The sequence below is a fragment of the Osmia lignaria genome, chromosome 14 (genome assembly GCF_051020975.1).
Source record: "Osmia lignaria lignaria isolate PbOS001 chromosome 14, iyOsmLign1, whole genome shotgun sequence".
Lineage (NCBI taxonomy): Eukaryota > Metazoa > Arthropoda > Insecta > Hymenoptera > Megachilidae > Osmia > Osmia lignaria.
The window spans coordinates 5,692,659-5,708,823 of record NC_135045.1 but is presented as its reverse complement, the minus strand read 5'-3'; the positions used below and the strand labels follow the sequence as shown (position 1 = coordinate 5,708,823).

The 16,165-nt window shown below is 32.6% G+C and overlaps 1 protein-coding gene across 1 annotated transcript in view; it reads left to right on the top strand.

The window, feature by feature from the left end:
* LOC117607272 (neurotrimin) overlaps positions 1–16,165 on the top strand; it is a 99,367-nt gene that overhangs the window by 59,191 nt on the left and 24,011 nt on the right. Inside the window, exon 2 of the mRNA XM_076691984.1 lies at positions 812–909. Coding sequence (XP_076548099.1) covers positions 812–909 — 98 coding nt within the window. The remainder of the gene's footprint in view (positions 1–811; positions 910–16,165) is intronic.

The window sequence follows — 16,165 nt, the reverse complement described above, 5'->3', positions numbered from 1 at the left end:
CTTGGGTGGGATCGGGCGGGTTCGGAAAAATTCGGCCTAGCCGAACATTCATGTAGTTCGGAAACCCGCCTGAGTCCGCTCGCCCTTTTCCGAGCCGTCCAGACTTCTCGGGTACCCACACATCAGAGAATCATTTGCAATTTATAATTAATTTAAATCTTGCTTTGATATCCTAAGTTATCAACGATATTTGATATATTTTTGACCTTTAATTCAATTTCAGCCACTACGGTCGAATGTTTTACCATTTTACACCCGGGGAATGGAATGCAATTTGCTAACAGTGAAACTGTGTTTAGTTTGATATACATTTCAGAGTGCAGGTGCTTGTATTGCACGCGTCTGCAGTCTGTCGCGAGCGATATGTCGAGCAAAAGCAAACTGTTTCATGTCGGTAAATTCTCCGCTGTATGTCGATGCAGCAGAACGAAGAGAATGAGTTACTTAGGGTACGTGAAATCAGACGAGTTTGTTGTATGGTAGAAACAAAATGTCCCCTTGAAACTTTCCCGCTGCTTTTATTGAATTTCCTCGAATCGATACAACTGTACCAATAAGGAATTCGGATCCGAAACTTCTTATTTATTATTTAACCCGTTAAACTTGAGTTACTTTTCCCTCGCAGTTGTAATAGAAAACGAATAGAAGCGAGTTCATTTATTTTTTTGCAAATTTATCTTTAAAAAGAATTTTCAATTACTTCATTCCACTCCTATGTGTACATATAATTATATAACTTCGAATAAATACCGGTATTGACATTTTTCAAACAAAGTGTAAATATTTAGAAAACGACGACTTTGTGTTACAGAAGGACCGAGTTTTACTGTGCCAATAACAAACGTGACAGTCCCAATGGGCAGGGAAGCAGTACTCGCTTGTGTGGTTGCAAATCTTTCTACTTACAAGGTAAATCCTCCACTAACGATGTTGTATACGTGCATTTACCATCTATCTTTTAAAAAAAAAAAAATCATTCTAAATCGCTATGATTAACGAATTTACCTCTATATAAGGGATGTCTGGTCTATTGTAACAAATCCGGCCTCTTTCGAGAAATCGAGAATTTGAAAAATAGTGTTAAGAGGATTAAGGCGGATAGATCAAAGAGGACTGTAGTTTCAGAATCATACTTTTTTGTCTTTGCGAATGTAACGATGCATGGATGTTTTAAAGCTGCACCGGTTCTTTTAATGGAAATGCATGTATATTCTTTTTACGTAAATCAAATCCTCTCGTTATTTTTCGTAAAAGGTACTAGGATACTCTGGTCGCAAAATGATTAATTTGTGAGATAGGCGAAACAAAAAGCTAAAGCTCTTATCGCTGAAACTTTTTAACGACGTTTCTCTACAATTATTTCAATTCAATTCAGAATTTAATTAACAAAATGGTGTTTTAGCACACTATACGCGTACCCCCGCACCATTCTCAGGCTTATGCTTGGATTTATTTTCTTGCTAATTCATTAAAAACTTTTTCGCTGAGATAAAATAAATACTACAAGTATTCCATTTTTCATGCATTGAAGTGATGAGTGATAATTTATCATACGGTGACTCTAAACGTCAAGTGCAGGTGGCTTGGGGATCCGGCTTCGACAATTAACGTAAAAGGGGTAATTCTTCATGCAAAGATAATTCGAAAATGTGGTATAAAATTTCACGACATTGTTTTCAAGAAAATTAATTATCAATATTCAATTGATTATTTTATCTCTTTTATTTTCTGTTTTATATCGTGTTTGAGTTATAACTAAATCCAGTTGCAGGGCTTAGGTTTTAACATTGTAATTTTTTGCTGATTCATTTTTCGTTTATAATAGTTTTTCTATTAGATTGTTAAATATATTTAAAATATGGTGACTAGCTATTCATAGCTGGCATACCCGAATATTCAACTGAACGGTAAATTAAACCTAATTTAATTGAAAGAAAATTAAATTTAAAATCGTGCTGCATTCAGATCGTCGAGTCGTTCCAAATTATAATCATTTTCATGCCTCAATTAGTACTATTCTTATTAGTTATTGCTTGAGGCATCCGATAGGTGCACGCGAACGTATATGTCCGTATAGAATTGCAGGGGAATCGGTGACCCGAATTTTGAGCGGTGCTCCCGTAAGAATCGATTCTATTTAATAACTTTTAGCTGGTACAGCGGCATCTGTAGAACAAAAAGCTACAGTTCTCGCATGAGCAATCAACGAACGTTGTGGCCGAAAAACTGGAGCGTAAGCAAATTTCGTTAATTCGCGATTGAGTAATCGTGAATTGCTGCCGTGGAAAGCCGTTTGTGCGAAAGAAATTGGCGGTATCGTGAAATTTTTACTCGGGAGATTTACTTGCAATTTTGCATCGACATTCGTCAGAAATTGAAAACCGTAACACGCTTAGTAATGTTTAATTACTTTCTACTTTATTGTAGTAAATTCGTCCGAAGGTTTATGCAGAGATCCTTACAATTGGGTATAAAAAACGATAAATTCAAGAGTGGAATGAAAAATGTATTCAACAATATATCTCGAAAACGTGCAATGTGCAACAAAATTTGAAATTGCTGAATTTAAATTCTATTATGCAAGCTATCAAATTGACATAAATTGTTGAATTGTATTTAAATTGCATATCAGAAATTGACACGATTTTTGCAAATTTGCCTTGCATAACATTTTATCTACGCAAACTGAAAGCCAGTGACAAAATTATTAAAAAAATATTATTTTCAATATTGCCCTCTACATTGTTACTGCAGAAAATTAGTATTGCATCTGTAATTCACAGTACCTATTTTCTTTTATTGAGACTAAAGAATTTAATAAGTAATTCTTATTACTCTTTGGCATTACGCTTACGAAGAAACCTTGTTTATGAAAAGCAATTATTGTATTGTGTTTCTGTGGGAATTACATGCTATGCCATTCAAGTATCGGTCACCAAGTTGCGAAATCGAAATAAACGGTGTTGGTAAAATCATAAAAGTTTCATTTACACACCTGTAGATCATAAAATCATTGGTAACAACGGGGGTTTAATTTAAAAAGTTTCTACTATGCCTCGCTTGAAAGCGGTTCGAACAATCCACAACTTTGGTCTGGAAACAATTTGCGCGACTGCATTGAACAGATTTTTTACCTGAACGGTATTTACACATTCGCTTGGAACACGCGTGGCTGGCATGAAATTTAAATGGAACCGGAATGAAAGAGGAAAAGAAATGAAGGTAAATAGAGGAAGCGAACGGTGGTATAGTGTAATTTTTATTTAAATAAATTCAAATCTACTTAAACGCAGCATGGTACGCGTTACAAGATACGAGACCAAGAACCTACAAATACGAAGTTGCATAATTAATGTCCGTCCGTGAATAAGTACATACATCGGTGGAGAAAATGACGAGACATTTTATTTCGAGTTCTAACAAATTATAATACGATTTCGAACCGTTTCAACCTTTAGATTAATTATCAACACTATAAACAGTATTGTTTATTTTATTTATTTTTGGTATAATTTTTATTATTTTTCAGTACAACTGCCTTAAAGCTTTTTTTTATTTAATATTTAACACCTGCAGTCATTATCAACGTGGTACAATTTTATTTTACTCGCTTTTATTTTAAACATTTACAAAAGCTATGAATATGTTCGGTTGATGCAAAAATAATTGCGGTTTTTGTTATTTTGGAACAAACATACATTTAACTATATTTATTTATGCTGTTTATTCTCTTTTATTTTTATCCTGCTTTAATTAAAGATAGGGAAAAAAGAAATTTGAATTATTTAATTGTGTGAATTTAAAATTGGGCATAAAGGAACAGATTATTTATTTATTTGATTCGAAGACAGTAAAAAGTATTAAAATTTTCGTAATGGAGCAATTTCTTTTTGCTTGATTTTACATTATTTACATCTAAATAGAATTCTGAGAATAATTTATAATCGCGTGACAGTGAAACAGTGTTAGGGAGAATTTAAGCCTTTCAATGGACCTCAAGCGTCATGTATGAAGTTCAAATATTTGGATAGCTGTTTGTTTGACAGACTTAGAGCCGACTTAGCTTAAGTATGCCAGGTTAAGCGAGGATATTGCACGATTAGGTTTCACGGCGGACGATAGCTGTCCCTATCACGTTTCCACTTTCCCAATCCCGCGGATGTTAAAATACCAAGGATACCTCTTTAATCAGACCAACAACGTATTATTATCGCCGCGAATATATACTGCTCTTAAAAACTTTTAAAATATGTTGATAATTTCATTAGATAGCTTTTTTTATCTTTAATTATGGGTAATAATATTTAACGCGATGTACACTATGGTGGAGTAAAAAACCACCATTTTTTGTTTTATTGGATCGTATTAGGTGGTGGAAAGAACTTATCCATTTATAACACCAGTAATACGTGTGCAAAATTTCAGCTTGATTGGACAATATCTTCTGTTCTGAAGCTGAGCGTATATCTCCGATATTGAAATTGAAAACGCCAGAACGTTGGTTATTTTTTATCCATCGCATTCGGAGGCGCATAAAAGGGTTTTAACCTTAAATAGATAGGAAAATTGTAAAATATTAAGAACGTTGATATGGTTTATTCAATTAATTTAAGAATTTTTTTGTCGACACAACCTCCTTCTACAACTCATACACGTGTCCCATTATTGCACTACTCGTTTATATCAGCAGCAAAAAATTCTTCGATTTGAAGTCCAAGCCACTTTTGGACATTTGTTTCGACTTCCTCCTTACTGTTAAGCTTGACTGCACCGTAATGATTCTTTAAGAGATCCAAACAAAAAGAAATCTGGAGGAGAGATGTAAGTTTACAACGCGAATACCACAAAACCTCTCAGTCTAATTTTTCAGTGGTTTCAAGTGTTGATTGTGCAATATGTGGACCAGCGTGTTGTCCCACAGAAAAAGTACTCCTTTTCTCTGTAAACCAGTCGTTTCTTCAATCCCGTAAACCTCACTCCATTTTAAAGCAGATTTCTGTAGTAAGCGAAAATGGGGTAACGACGGTCGCTGTTATTATTACAAAACGAAATGTCTAATACGTAACTAATAATCGGTGATTTTTCAACAAAGAAGATATCTTTAGTAAAAATTGAATAAACAGAAATTAATTTGTCTTATACATATTTAATATGAAAATAAATGTTTGCATAATAAGTTTAATACTGAAGGGTAAATGCAGGCTGTTAACGCTTTGCGTGGGTCTGTTTTAAAGGCGTTGTTCCATGATTTATCATGGTTCGTAGAAAAAGAGTATAGTTTTAACACGTACAAACAGTTAAGGCTTCGCTTGAAATGCATTTATATGCATGATAAGGAGTGCTGTCCAACAATGATTTATGAACAAGCATAGAGTTGAAGCGTGCAGTTAAATATTAACAACAGTCTTATCATTGACAAATATTAAATCATTTGCTTGATTCGCGTGTTGTTTGACGTTAATTAATTATAACTTTCAAGATAATCTTGAAAACTATAGGTAGGCAGTATAACGCCTTGTCGTAGTGAAATTTTGAATAATGTTCATAAGAATGGAAAGGGGAATAGGGAACTTCATTAATTGTTTTTTAAACGTAACACTTCTTTATTCATAGCAGTACAATTTATACCGCACATACCTCAACTAACTAAAAAAGGATCAAATCTTCTTAGAATTTGAATTGCAACAAAAATACTGTGTATAAATGTAAATAAAGCAATTAAGTTGCAATGTTTAGAAATTGAAAAATTTTAATATATTAATTCTTTATTAACCCTTGAACAGAGTAGCCTGCGTCAATCGAAAACCAAACCAACAAAACAATATAAGGATATTAACTTATAGTTATATGTGTAATTTTTGAAGGAAGGAGTTTCTTATATTGTAAAAATAATTTTGAGAAGAACAGTGTAAAATTTAGGAAATGAAAATAATATAAAATACAAAATTAAATTAAAATAGGGTCTCTTGACTTTTTTTCAATTTCAAAAGAGATATATTATTTAATACAGCACAAAAGGATAAGAGTCCAAGAATATTCGAAATTTATTGAGTAATATCTCTATAAATCTTCATTATTGCGAGAACACCCTGTGCATAATTTTCATTGGAATACTCAAAAGAATCTGTCGGAGATTTGCTACGCTTTAAAGAACAGCACACGCGGAAACTTTACTGGTCGCGGTGAACGCATTTCCTTTTCGGTCCTCTCTCTATTCGTTCACACATTTTCTAGACTGTTCCTCTACGAGGATGGACTAAGGTAATCTCGTTCATGGACCGCTTGAAATAGGAAACGTATTTCTTCGCGTGACAAGCGAAATTCATTTGGAAAAATATGAGCTACGCTTCCGCAAGGATTCTTGGATGTCGTAAAATACAACGTTTAGGCTTTCCTTGGTTCTTATGTTTCAACACTTTCCACGCTGCAGTCGTTGTCTGAATGTTCCTTGCTATTCTTCTCTGAAAATTTGCACTTAACACCTTGAGTAGCAAAATTCAAAAAACGAAATGTTCCTTTTATATGATATTTAGCTTTCCCTACGAAATAACATTTTAAATAGATACCAAAACTTCGATGTCAACTTAAATATCAATTCGAATGCAAGTATCAAGGAAGATGGAGAGGGCATGGAAACGTTGCTACATGTAAAATAGCACGTGCTATCAACTTCTTTTTTACATTTAGTTTGTTGTAAACAAAGCATTTACAGAAATACGTTTAAAAATCAAGAGAAATCCCCGAATATCGTCGCAGTTGCGAGAAACATTGCCACCGCAGATATATGACGAGAAACGAGCCAATTACTTTTACAGCGAATCGAACATTCAACGTTGGAAACTCGTTGTAACGTTTATTTGTTAAATATGTGTTTTCAACGCTTCGTTTATTTCATTTCATACGTATATGCCCTACATTTAAAGCTGTTGCATGAAATGTTCGAAGAATTTAAACACATCCGACGATAATACTTTTGAAGGAGGAAATTGAAATACGAAACAAGATGACGTGTGAAACTTTTCGAAAAGCTGTTTATTTTCGAGTGTGATTATTTATATATCTGTAAAATATTGATGAATTCTTGTATTAATTAACAGAATGGAGGAGAAATTGTGCTGCTATTAATTGTTTGCATATTAAAAACTTGTTATAACTTTTGATCAAATTCAACTTTATGTGGATAAAATATTTTTTAAACTTTTTCCTCATTAGAAAGCTACTTTCTAATGTAACATCTTGTGCATTAAATTTCGAAACTATTTTATGAGTCCAGCTTTGTGCTCTAATGCAATGCGCCAATGACAGGAAGGGTTAATGATAATGTACCTTCCTCATGAAGCGTTTAATAACGGAAGCACAAGTCCCGCATGGCAGTATCAGGAAATAATATTGTATATTGGATGCTCTATTCATGTCAGAAAGTAAATATCCGTCACATGCATGCTCGAAATTGAATTAAGACAAGCTTCCTAATGCAAAGGATTCTCCTGTTTCTACTTTGACGTACGCATAATCACAAAGGCATTGTGCGCGGTAATGAGTAGCATGAAATATTGCCTTTCAAACAATCAATTGTGGCAAATGTATGCTATGTATTGAAAGGGGCTTTAAAGAGCCCATCTTCTATTGACAGGGAAAATTTAGCAACTTGGAAACTTAAAGGAACTTGAAACTATGGGAAAATGTAATTTAAACTTAGAAATTAAAATACCTGTTTAAAATAATTTAGAAAAAACAAAATGAAATCAGTTGCAGTAAAATCGAAGCAGATGCGAACACAAACTTTAGCTCCGTAACAAGACAAGAACAAATGAATGAGAGGATGCATATAAAATCGGTTGATTAATATTTCAGTAAGTCAATATTTTGTATGGGTATGCGAAACATGTGAAATGGGTGTTAGAATCGAAGGTGACAATGCGTGTAATGGGCAAAGTGCAGCACGAATCTGTTCTGCAAGCATGGCCCTCGGCGCATTGCCAACATCCTAATTATTCTTGCTCCGTTAAGCTCGTTTAATACACCGATTTGGCAATTCCTCTTATTTTTCGATTCGTATGCGTACGTCGGAATGAAATGGACGTGCATTTATAAATACAAACATATGCAATGTTTATGGAATGTTCATTTATTAAACACGCTCCTAGCAATTTGTAAATCATTTTTAACATAAACAGAATAATTTTTAGTCAAAATGTTAAATGTTGCCATTTTTTTTACTAATATATTTTTAACTGATTAAAATTGTTTAAAAATGGGATTACAATTTACAATATGAGCAGTTAAGTGTATTTTGCTCGTTATACATTTTTATTTATTCATTTAACCCTCCAACGGCGGACCCTGGAGAGAGCCACAATTTTAATATAATTTTGTATTTCACATTAGTTCATTTTCTATATTTCATACTGTTCCTTTAAAAATTATTGTTTTAATATATCAAACTCTTTCGTTTAAAAATGATGCATTTAACTTTAGATTAATATCCTTGTACATAATTCGTAAGTTTGGATCGCGATTGACTCAGGCTCCGCTGTTTAAGAATTAAATCAGTATTAACTCTTCTGGGGGTAATAACTTAAGCCCTATTTGACCTTATTTATACATAACCAGGCAAATATCGTCTATATTTAAGTCAACTTAAAATTAATTTTAATAAATCGGAATTTTCTGTCTATATCCTCTTCAGACCCTTGTCAAGATTTATCATTGATTACCAGATTTTATTCAGTTAATTGGACGTCTGATGGCATTTTCTTGTCACAGGGCTATGCAAATATTAATTCTTTCATTTTGTTCTTCTATATATATCACAGTGCAGGTCCAGAAGATAAACGAAATTTCTCTTAGAATATTATTCAAACGATTGAAACTCTGATTTTATAAGCTTAATTAAATGTAAAGATATCTCGACTAATGGTAATGTTATAATGGACAATAATTTCTACGTAACTGTAGAATCGACGACACTTTTGCTCTCCGAGATTGCTATCCGAGATTCGAACTACGAAACTAATCCTCTCACGATCTGAAGTAATCTCCTACACTTAATGAAGTAATTAGTGGGATTTAAAAAGATGTAAATCAGATCCAGGGCAATGAACTATTTTAGGTGAGCCAAAAAATATTAGAAGTTTAAAATCTAATTAATTAATAAAGTCTCCAATTCTGTTACTTTCTGAGAAGATTTCTAGATGGAACAGTTTTGTCTAAATTAGAACAATTTCGTTTAGGTTTTTTTTTATTTTTTTTATTCAATTGACCATAAAGATTGAAACAGTAGCAGTAAGAAGAAAACACATTCTAAACAGAAGCCACCAAATACTTTACATTTAAATTCTATATTAGAATTTAAAATAAAATTGCACCCTCAAAAATGTTTACGAATACCTGGCAGTATCCAGTGTTCGATATAATAACTTACACTCTATTTTCTTGCAGTTCCTTGTTTGGCTAGCGTATAATAGATAAGAATGATAAGTCACCGAACGAATCGCTGAGTATACTATAAAAACTGTTCCTATTTCCATAGCAGAGGGTAGCAGGGATAACTTCTGGTCTGACTTCTAACCACGGCGGGAAGAGGTCATATATTTCTTTGCGGGTTGGACGGATAGATCAAGCGACTATCAGATAATTAAATTCCTTCTGCACCGGCACATTTTGAATATTTAATTCATCTGTGTCTGATTCCTTTTTTATAGGACCCCCCGAGAAAAATGCATCGCTTGATTAAAATACCATAGAAATTGATTAATATCTTCAGCAATTCAAATTCACAATATCTGCCCGTGTCTTTTTACCTTTTATATCTGAAAATATATGTTCCATTGAATTCGAAGGTAAAAAACGAAGATATTACGAAACGAATTTTAATCTGATCCAGTGTTTGCTGCAACTGACAATCGGTCATTTTGTATTAATGGTATTAATGAAATATTGTGACATTTTAATCAATATGGATAAATTAGTGGGGACGTTCTGTAGTGGAATCGTTTATAATAATTTGTTAAATAAAAAATTGAAAATTGTATTGAATAAATATTTCTAAACATTGACATGGTAGAATTATGTTCAATTCGTTTATTAACGATTTGTTATCAACATAAGCTTCAACTTTCACAAGTCGGTCATTAACATTTGCGTAAGCGTCTGATCCGTTTGCGAATCTACCGATACCATTTCGTCCTTAATTTCCTCATTAATATGCAGTACCCCACTAAGATCCTTTAATAGAGGAACGGTACGATCTTCGTTGCGAACTACTTCATTATACGGTCAAGTGTGGGATGAATTCAAGAGATACATAGATACAACTACAACACTGCAGACGAATTAAAAGTGTCTGATTACAAATCTTGCACACGTACGAAAGTTTCGCGGAAGTTCTGCAGGAGACGCAGAGAAGTAAAGAAACGACAGTGATTATATAATACCAAAAGAACGAGCGTAATTATTCGAGTCACCAGAACTTTCGTTTTAATTATTGGTTTTAACAAAAGAAAGTGTTTCCCTCCATTATTTTCTCCAACTGCATTAAATGTGTTATATCAGGTTTACTTAATTATGTTCGAAGTATTTACATCTTACTTTTAATGCAATCTATAGTAACTTCTTTGAAATTGAATAACATAATAATACACAAGTTATTTTTAACAGTTTTTAATATTTCCAATTATTCTGTTTTTTGAATGGTATTGAAAAAGTGGAATGAAAAAAACCCATTTCAATTCCAATTAGGAATACATGGAATGTCCCAGAGGTTTCCATAGAAACTTTGCTAATGTGTTCTGTAGGGAAAAATAACAAAATGTCCATAAACGTTTCAATTAAAAGTTATAACAAATATATGGAACGTAAAGCTGTACCTATGTTCACATTTCAAATTTTCGGTTCTTTTTATGCATTAAAATTTGATATCGATGTACATTGAATTTTTTATTGGAGAAGATTGTTTCTGTTTGTTACATTTATCCATTATTTGGAAAACTCAACTCTTTCGAGGAAGTCATTCAGTAATGGGTTTTGTACAGTGTCGAACATAGTAGGCTTTCATAAGTAACACATTAATGGAAACAAATTTCATTTTCAATGACAGATTAAATGATATTATTACTCCTAATAATACAGATTTTATCCTCTATGTAAATTTCTACTTAATCGGTCAATTTGAAACGAGGTAGTAATGTTTGATCGGATTCAAAGTATTTCTATCGAGATATTGAGATATAGGGATTAATTCCTTCTCAGCGGTGGTATCTTGGAATATCTAAATCCGTGCACGCAGTCACTAAGGAAATCTCATTAATTATTCACGAGCAAATATCCGTGACATGAAAGCGATCGCGAATTGTTCCTGTCGTTTAGCGTGCAGCCAGCAATCCGTAGAGGAAATCGATAGTAAATATTGGACACCATTGATCACCTTTGTCATCGTTATAATTATTTGAACAGTATTTTGTAATGAGTCATGAACAGCCGTAACACTTGTAACTTAAAGCTCTAAAGAGATAGATTTTGGAAATTAATTAATTAGAATCATAGAATTAATTATAATAAATTTAATTACAGTTTATTCAGTATTATTTCTTTTCTTATTAGACAAAATATGGCAACTCAAATATTCAAATGATATTTAATATGAATGCAGTAGTGGAAGTTAACGTGTTAATATTTAGCCAAAAGCAAATATTGATTATGAACGCAATATTCCTCGTCATTACCTGTAGTCATTTAATGTATTTTTGGCACAGTTAAATTCGGTTAAAGTAGCGGATACCATAAGCGAAATTGGTTCAATTGGCTAAAGTTGGTCTATGATAGAACAGATACCAAATAGAATGTTGGCCAACGTTGGCTAACAGTCTCATGATTTCTATCCTTGGATTTCGTGCCAGAAACGATTACTTTTAACGATTAAAATCCGGTAAAGGAAGGAGACATATTCCTTATTCCATATTAAGGTGCATATACTGGGTGTTCAGTATAGCAATTACTACAGTTTCTGAGACACTTCCGGTAGTTTAACAAAAAAATATTGTAGATGAAAATTAATCGATGCCTGATCGTAAAAAAATTACAAAAATATTATTTTCAATACAAAATCGAGGTTACCTTTACTTTTCGATAATTAAATTCGATAATGAAAGACAAAGGTACTTCTGTCGAATAACTCGTAATTAGTCGATAAAAGATTTTTAGTGTAGCGAATCGGGCAGTGATTAATGTTCAATTTTTGTAGGAGACGCCTAAAATATTGTAGCGATCTTGCTGAACACCCAGTACATCATATGCATATTTCGTTAATTTCCTACGGTTTCGGGACAATGCCTTAAAAATTTCATATCTTTGGCGCTCTAGCCAAGTTAAGAGAGAAGGAAACCTTTTTATAATGTGATTATATAAAGTATACTTCTGTAATACTAACTTCAGTTTCTCTCATTCTATTCTAATATTACAAAATTTTTTTTTCTGGTATATTCAAAAATTATCAAAAATCATCAGAATTTCAATTCTTTATAATCTTCTCAAAATTAATATCTAAAATTTTTAATTTATTTTAAATTTTAAAAAGATTATCGATACGTATAGTTTATTGTTAAACAGTAGCAATGATTATTAAAGTTGCACAATATTTTCAATATATTTATGTGTTAACACCAAATAATAGAATCAATTATTGAACTTCCAGTACCTTTTGATGAATGTTGCTTTTTACATTTTAACTTATTAAGGTTAAAAACGTCAGCGAATAAGAAAGGATAGCTCGTAAAAAGGTGGAAAGGCAAACGTAAAAGATTTCCATTCTCTGCGAAATGTCATTGTCTTATTATTCGTTTCTCGGAACATTAACCGTGAACGTGGTTGGTACGAACGTTACTTCCGTGAAAGAATCGTACGATCTGGGAACATTGAATCCCGATCTCGTTTCGCCGCCTTTTCAATTCCTATTATCTTGTCAACCGAAGAACAATAGGAAGACAAAAAACTGCTCTCCGCTAGCGATAGCAATGAATTTCGATACAGCTTAAAGCCTTTCTGAATCTGAGACGTAGTCTCGTCAATTTAAAGGAAGAAAGGAATCAAAGAGAAGAAAAAGAATTTCTTAGACTTTGTCGATGTTCTCACTAGACCTTGACGTTATTTCAATAAAATTACTTCAAAATGGATGTTCAAATGGCATATTATTTTACCTGAGTGGAAAAATGTTCTTCGATCTTTAACCCTTGAACAGCGGAGCCAGGATAAATCGTGACTCAAACATATAAGGACATTAACTTAAAGTTCAATATATAATTTTTAAAGGAACAGTGTGAAATTTAGAAAATGAAAAAAATGTCTTATAAGATAATATTGTCCATAATGTTTGACACTTTTAAATATTTACACTACGTTTCCTTTCTAATTATTTTTAATAAAACTAAGAAAAAAAGAATTTTTTTTTGAAATGATAGCAATAACGTATATAAATTTTGGGTCATTAAAACTTCATATAATTAATATTCATTATTTTCATTCCGAACTAAAATTAAATTAACAAAATAATAATTACGATATATAGTTATTAAAATAGAACCTCGTCAAATTAAAATAAAACGAAGTCGGTTAATAAAGTAAAGGAATGTGGCAATTATAATTTAATTATTGAAAATATTCAGGTAATTAAACGTTGAAGCAAATTTAGATTTGTATTCGTTGAAGTAATCTCGCAGCCAATTAATTATCATTAGATTCGGACAAAGGAAGAAAGAATGAAGATGAATGTTTCTATTGCATAAAACAGAGGTGTGAATGAAGTATAGATATACACAGAAATGTTTATACGTACATTAGGAAAGAGGCGCAGTGATAGATTAAGAATAATGTTTGCGTCGATCCTACCGAATACGATTTAACGGATGTGAAAATGCACTTTTCCCACGGAAAAGTTATTACACTTGTCCGTCACGGTAACAATTATCATATTATCAAGCAACACGTTTCTAAGGTTTCACCAGTAAGCAATTAATCAAAATTATTGCATGCATTTTTCATCATTTAAAACTTTGCCTTCGTAAAAATTCAACAATGAATTTCGTGATTCAAACTTAATTTCTCATACATTTTGCAAAAATGCATATGGTTTGCGTTATGCAATTAGCAGGTATCTCAAAGAGTTCGTTGAATGTTTTATTCCCGCCATAATTTCACCATTTCTATGCAGCTATTCTTATTGTTCTATCTCCTTTTATCACTGCAGTAAAAAACAAATGAGTAAGTTTATAAGAGAAATTCGTTATTTGCATAACAATGAGCCAATATGAGATCGTTTGGTAGCTGAAGATGAGAAATGGGTCACTTACGTGCATAAAAAGCGATCATACTATTGATTATCACCTGCATAAAAAGCTCGTTTGATGACCAAACCTAAGTTTCATTAGAGAAAGGTTTTACTCGGTACATAGGGGAGAGGCGTTACAGTCGGACTCCTAATTTGAATTTTCTATACTGCTTCCTTAATATTAAAGTGAAAATTAACACCTCGGTGTGAAAATTTTCTTTTATTCATTATCTACAAATTAGGTTTATCAGAATTTGTGTTAAAAATTACCTTGAAGGACAATTTAGAATTTAGTAAGAAGTTTCAGTAATGATTGTTATGAAAAAAATACTCTAAATTAGGATTTAAAATATCAAAAGAATCTTTTGAGGCCCAAATATAAATAACAAAAGGAATTGGTGACAATTGCCCCATATTGATAATATTATTTTTTATAAATATAACCACGATAGTACTGATATCATTTAATAGGGAAGGCTAATAAAATAAAGTTTCCTTTGTTCTTATAAAATTAAATGAAAGATTGAAGGATCGATGCCAGAACGAAAATTCGCGCTGCACAAAGGAGAAGTTAATGTTTCAAGCAGTAAGGAACTGAGCGTGTCTGTGAAATCGTTCCCTGTCTAGTTAAATTAGTGCGGCCATTCCATTACGCGCGATGAATATTTTAATAGCCTGGTTCTTCTTCACGTAATTTTCTAGGCTACCGGTCTCCGCATCGTTGTTCGTCGTAAGATTCCAGTAACAAGCTGTACGATTCGTTTCCGGGATATAAACTGAGCGGGCGGAAGGTTGGCTGGAAACCCGGAAGCCAGCTCGTTCGATTTTAACAGGGTCATGAAAATGTTTTCAGTTTCGCGATGCTTTTCTATGGTGACGGGAATTACGGTCTTTCCGCTCTGAAGTGGAAGAATTTTATTTTTATGAATATTATGTGCTCCCGTACATAGGATATAAAGATAAGAATTTTATATCTACCAATATTATCATTCATATATAAATAAATATTGATTGAACGCAATGTAGTAGTGTTTCTATATCGCAAAAAATTCATTTCACTAAACAGAAGGAAACAATCTTTCGGTGACAGGTGTCAAGGAAGGTCGGCGAAAACGAAATTCCATAAACTCTCTAAGGGAAAGGTAGATACGCTGTTTTAAAGAAACATGAATAAAAGAAATATTTTTCAATAACTTTTCTTTTTTTTTTCAAATTATGGTAAGTTGTTATTCTTCTTAAGTAGGTATGTCTGAATATGAGAAAAATATCTGTTAAAGTATTTAAAACCTGACGTGTATCGTAATGGAATGTTTAACAATGCGTTGAACGAATGAATTTTTACTCACAGGCTTGAGCTTTTCGTATAGAAAGGGGTACCCAAAAAAGAGCACTCGCCACTAAAAGCAACTTTGTCGTAATCGTGGTTAACATTTTCGCGGGTCTATGAAAAGCAGCGTTTAATGTGCTTTTACGAAAGTAAAGGTATTTCCTTTACGCTACACATACGATGCTCTCATCTTGCAAACGATGCTTTATTGCCATAAAATAGAACCCACATTTTTTTCAATAAACAAAATTCAGTTTTTCGTAGAGGTAAAGTAGAATATTTATTAGAAAACTGAATGAAGTTTTTAAAACTGCTAGATCCAAGCATCTTCTCGATGTTCAGAGAAATAAAAAGATACTTATGCATACTATTTGTTTGGCAACGTTATTTGCCTGATGACCTAGTAACCCTATTCCGCTTTTATGACTACACACATACTATGTATATATAATATGTACGGTACCACCTTCCTATCCTGCTCTATATTACTTGCCTGGCCGCCTACGAATCACGTGCCT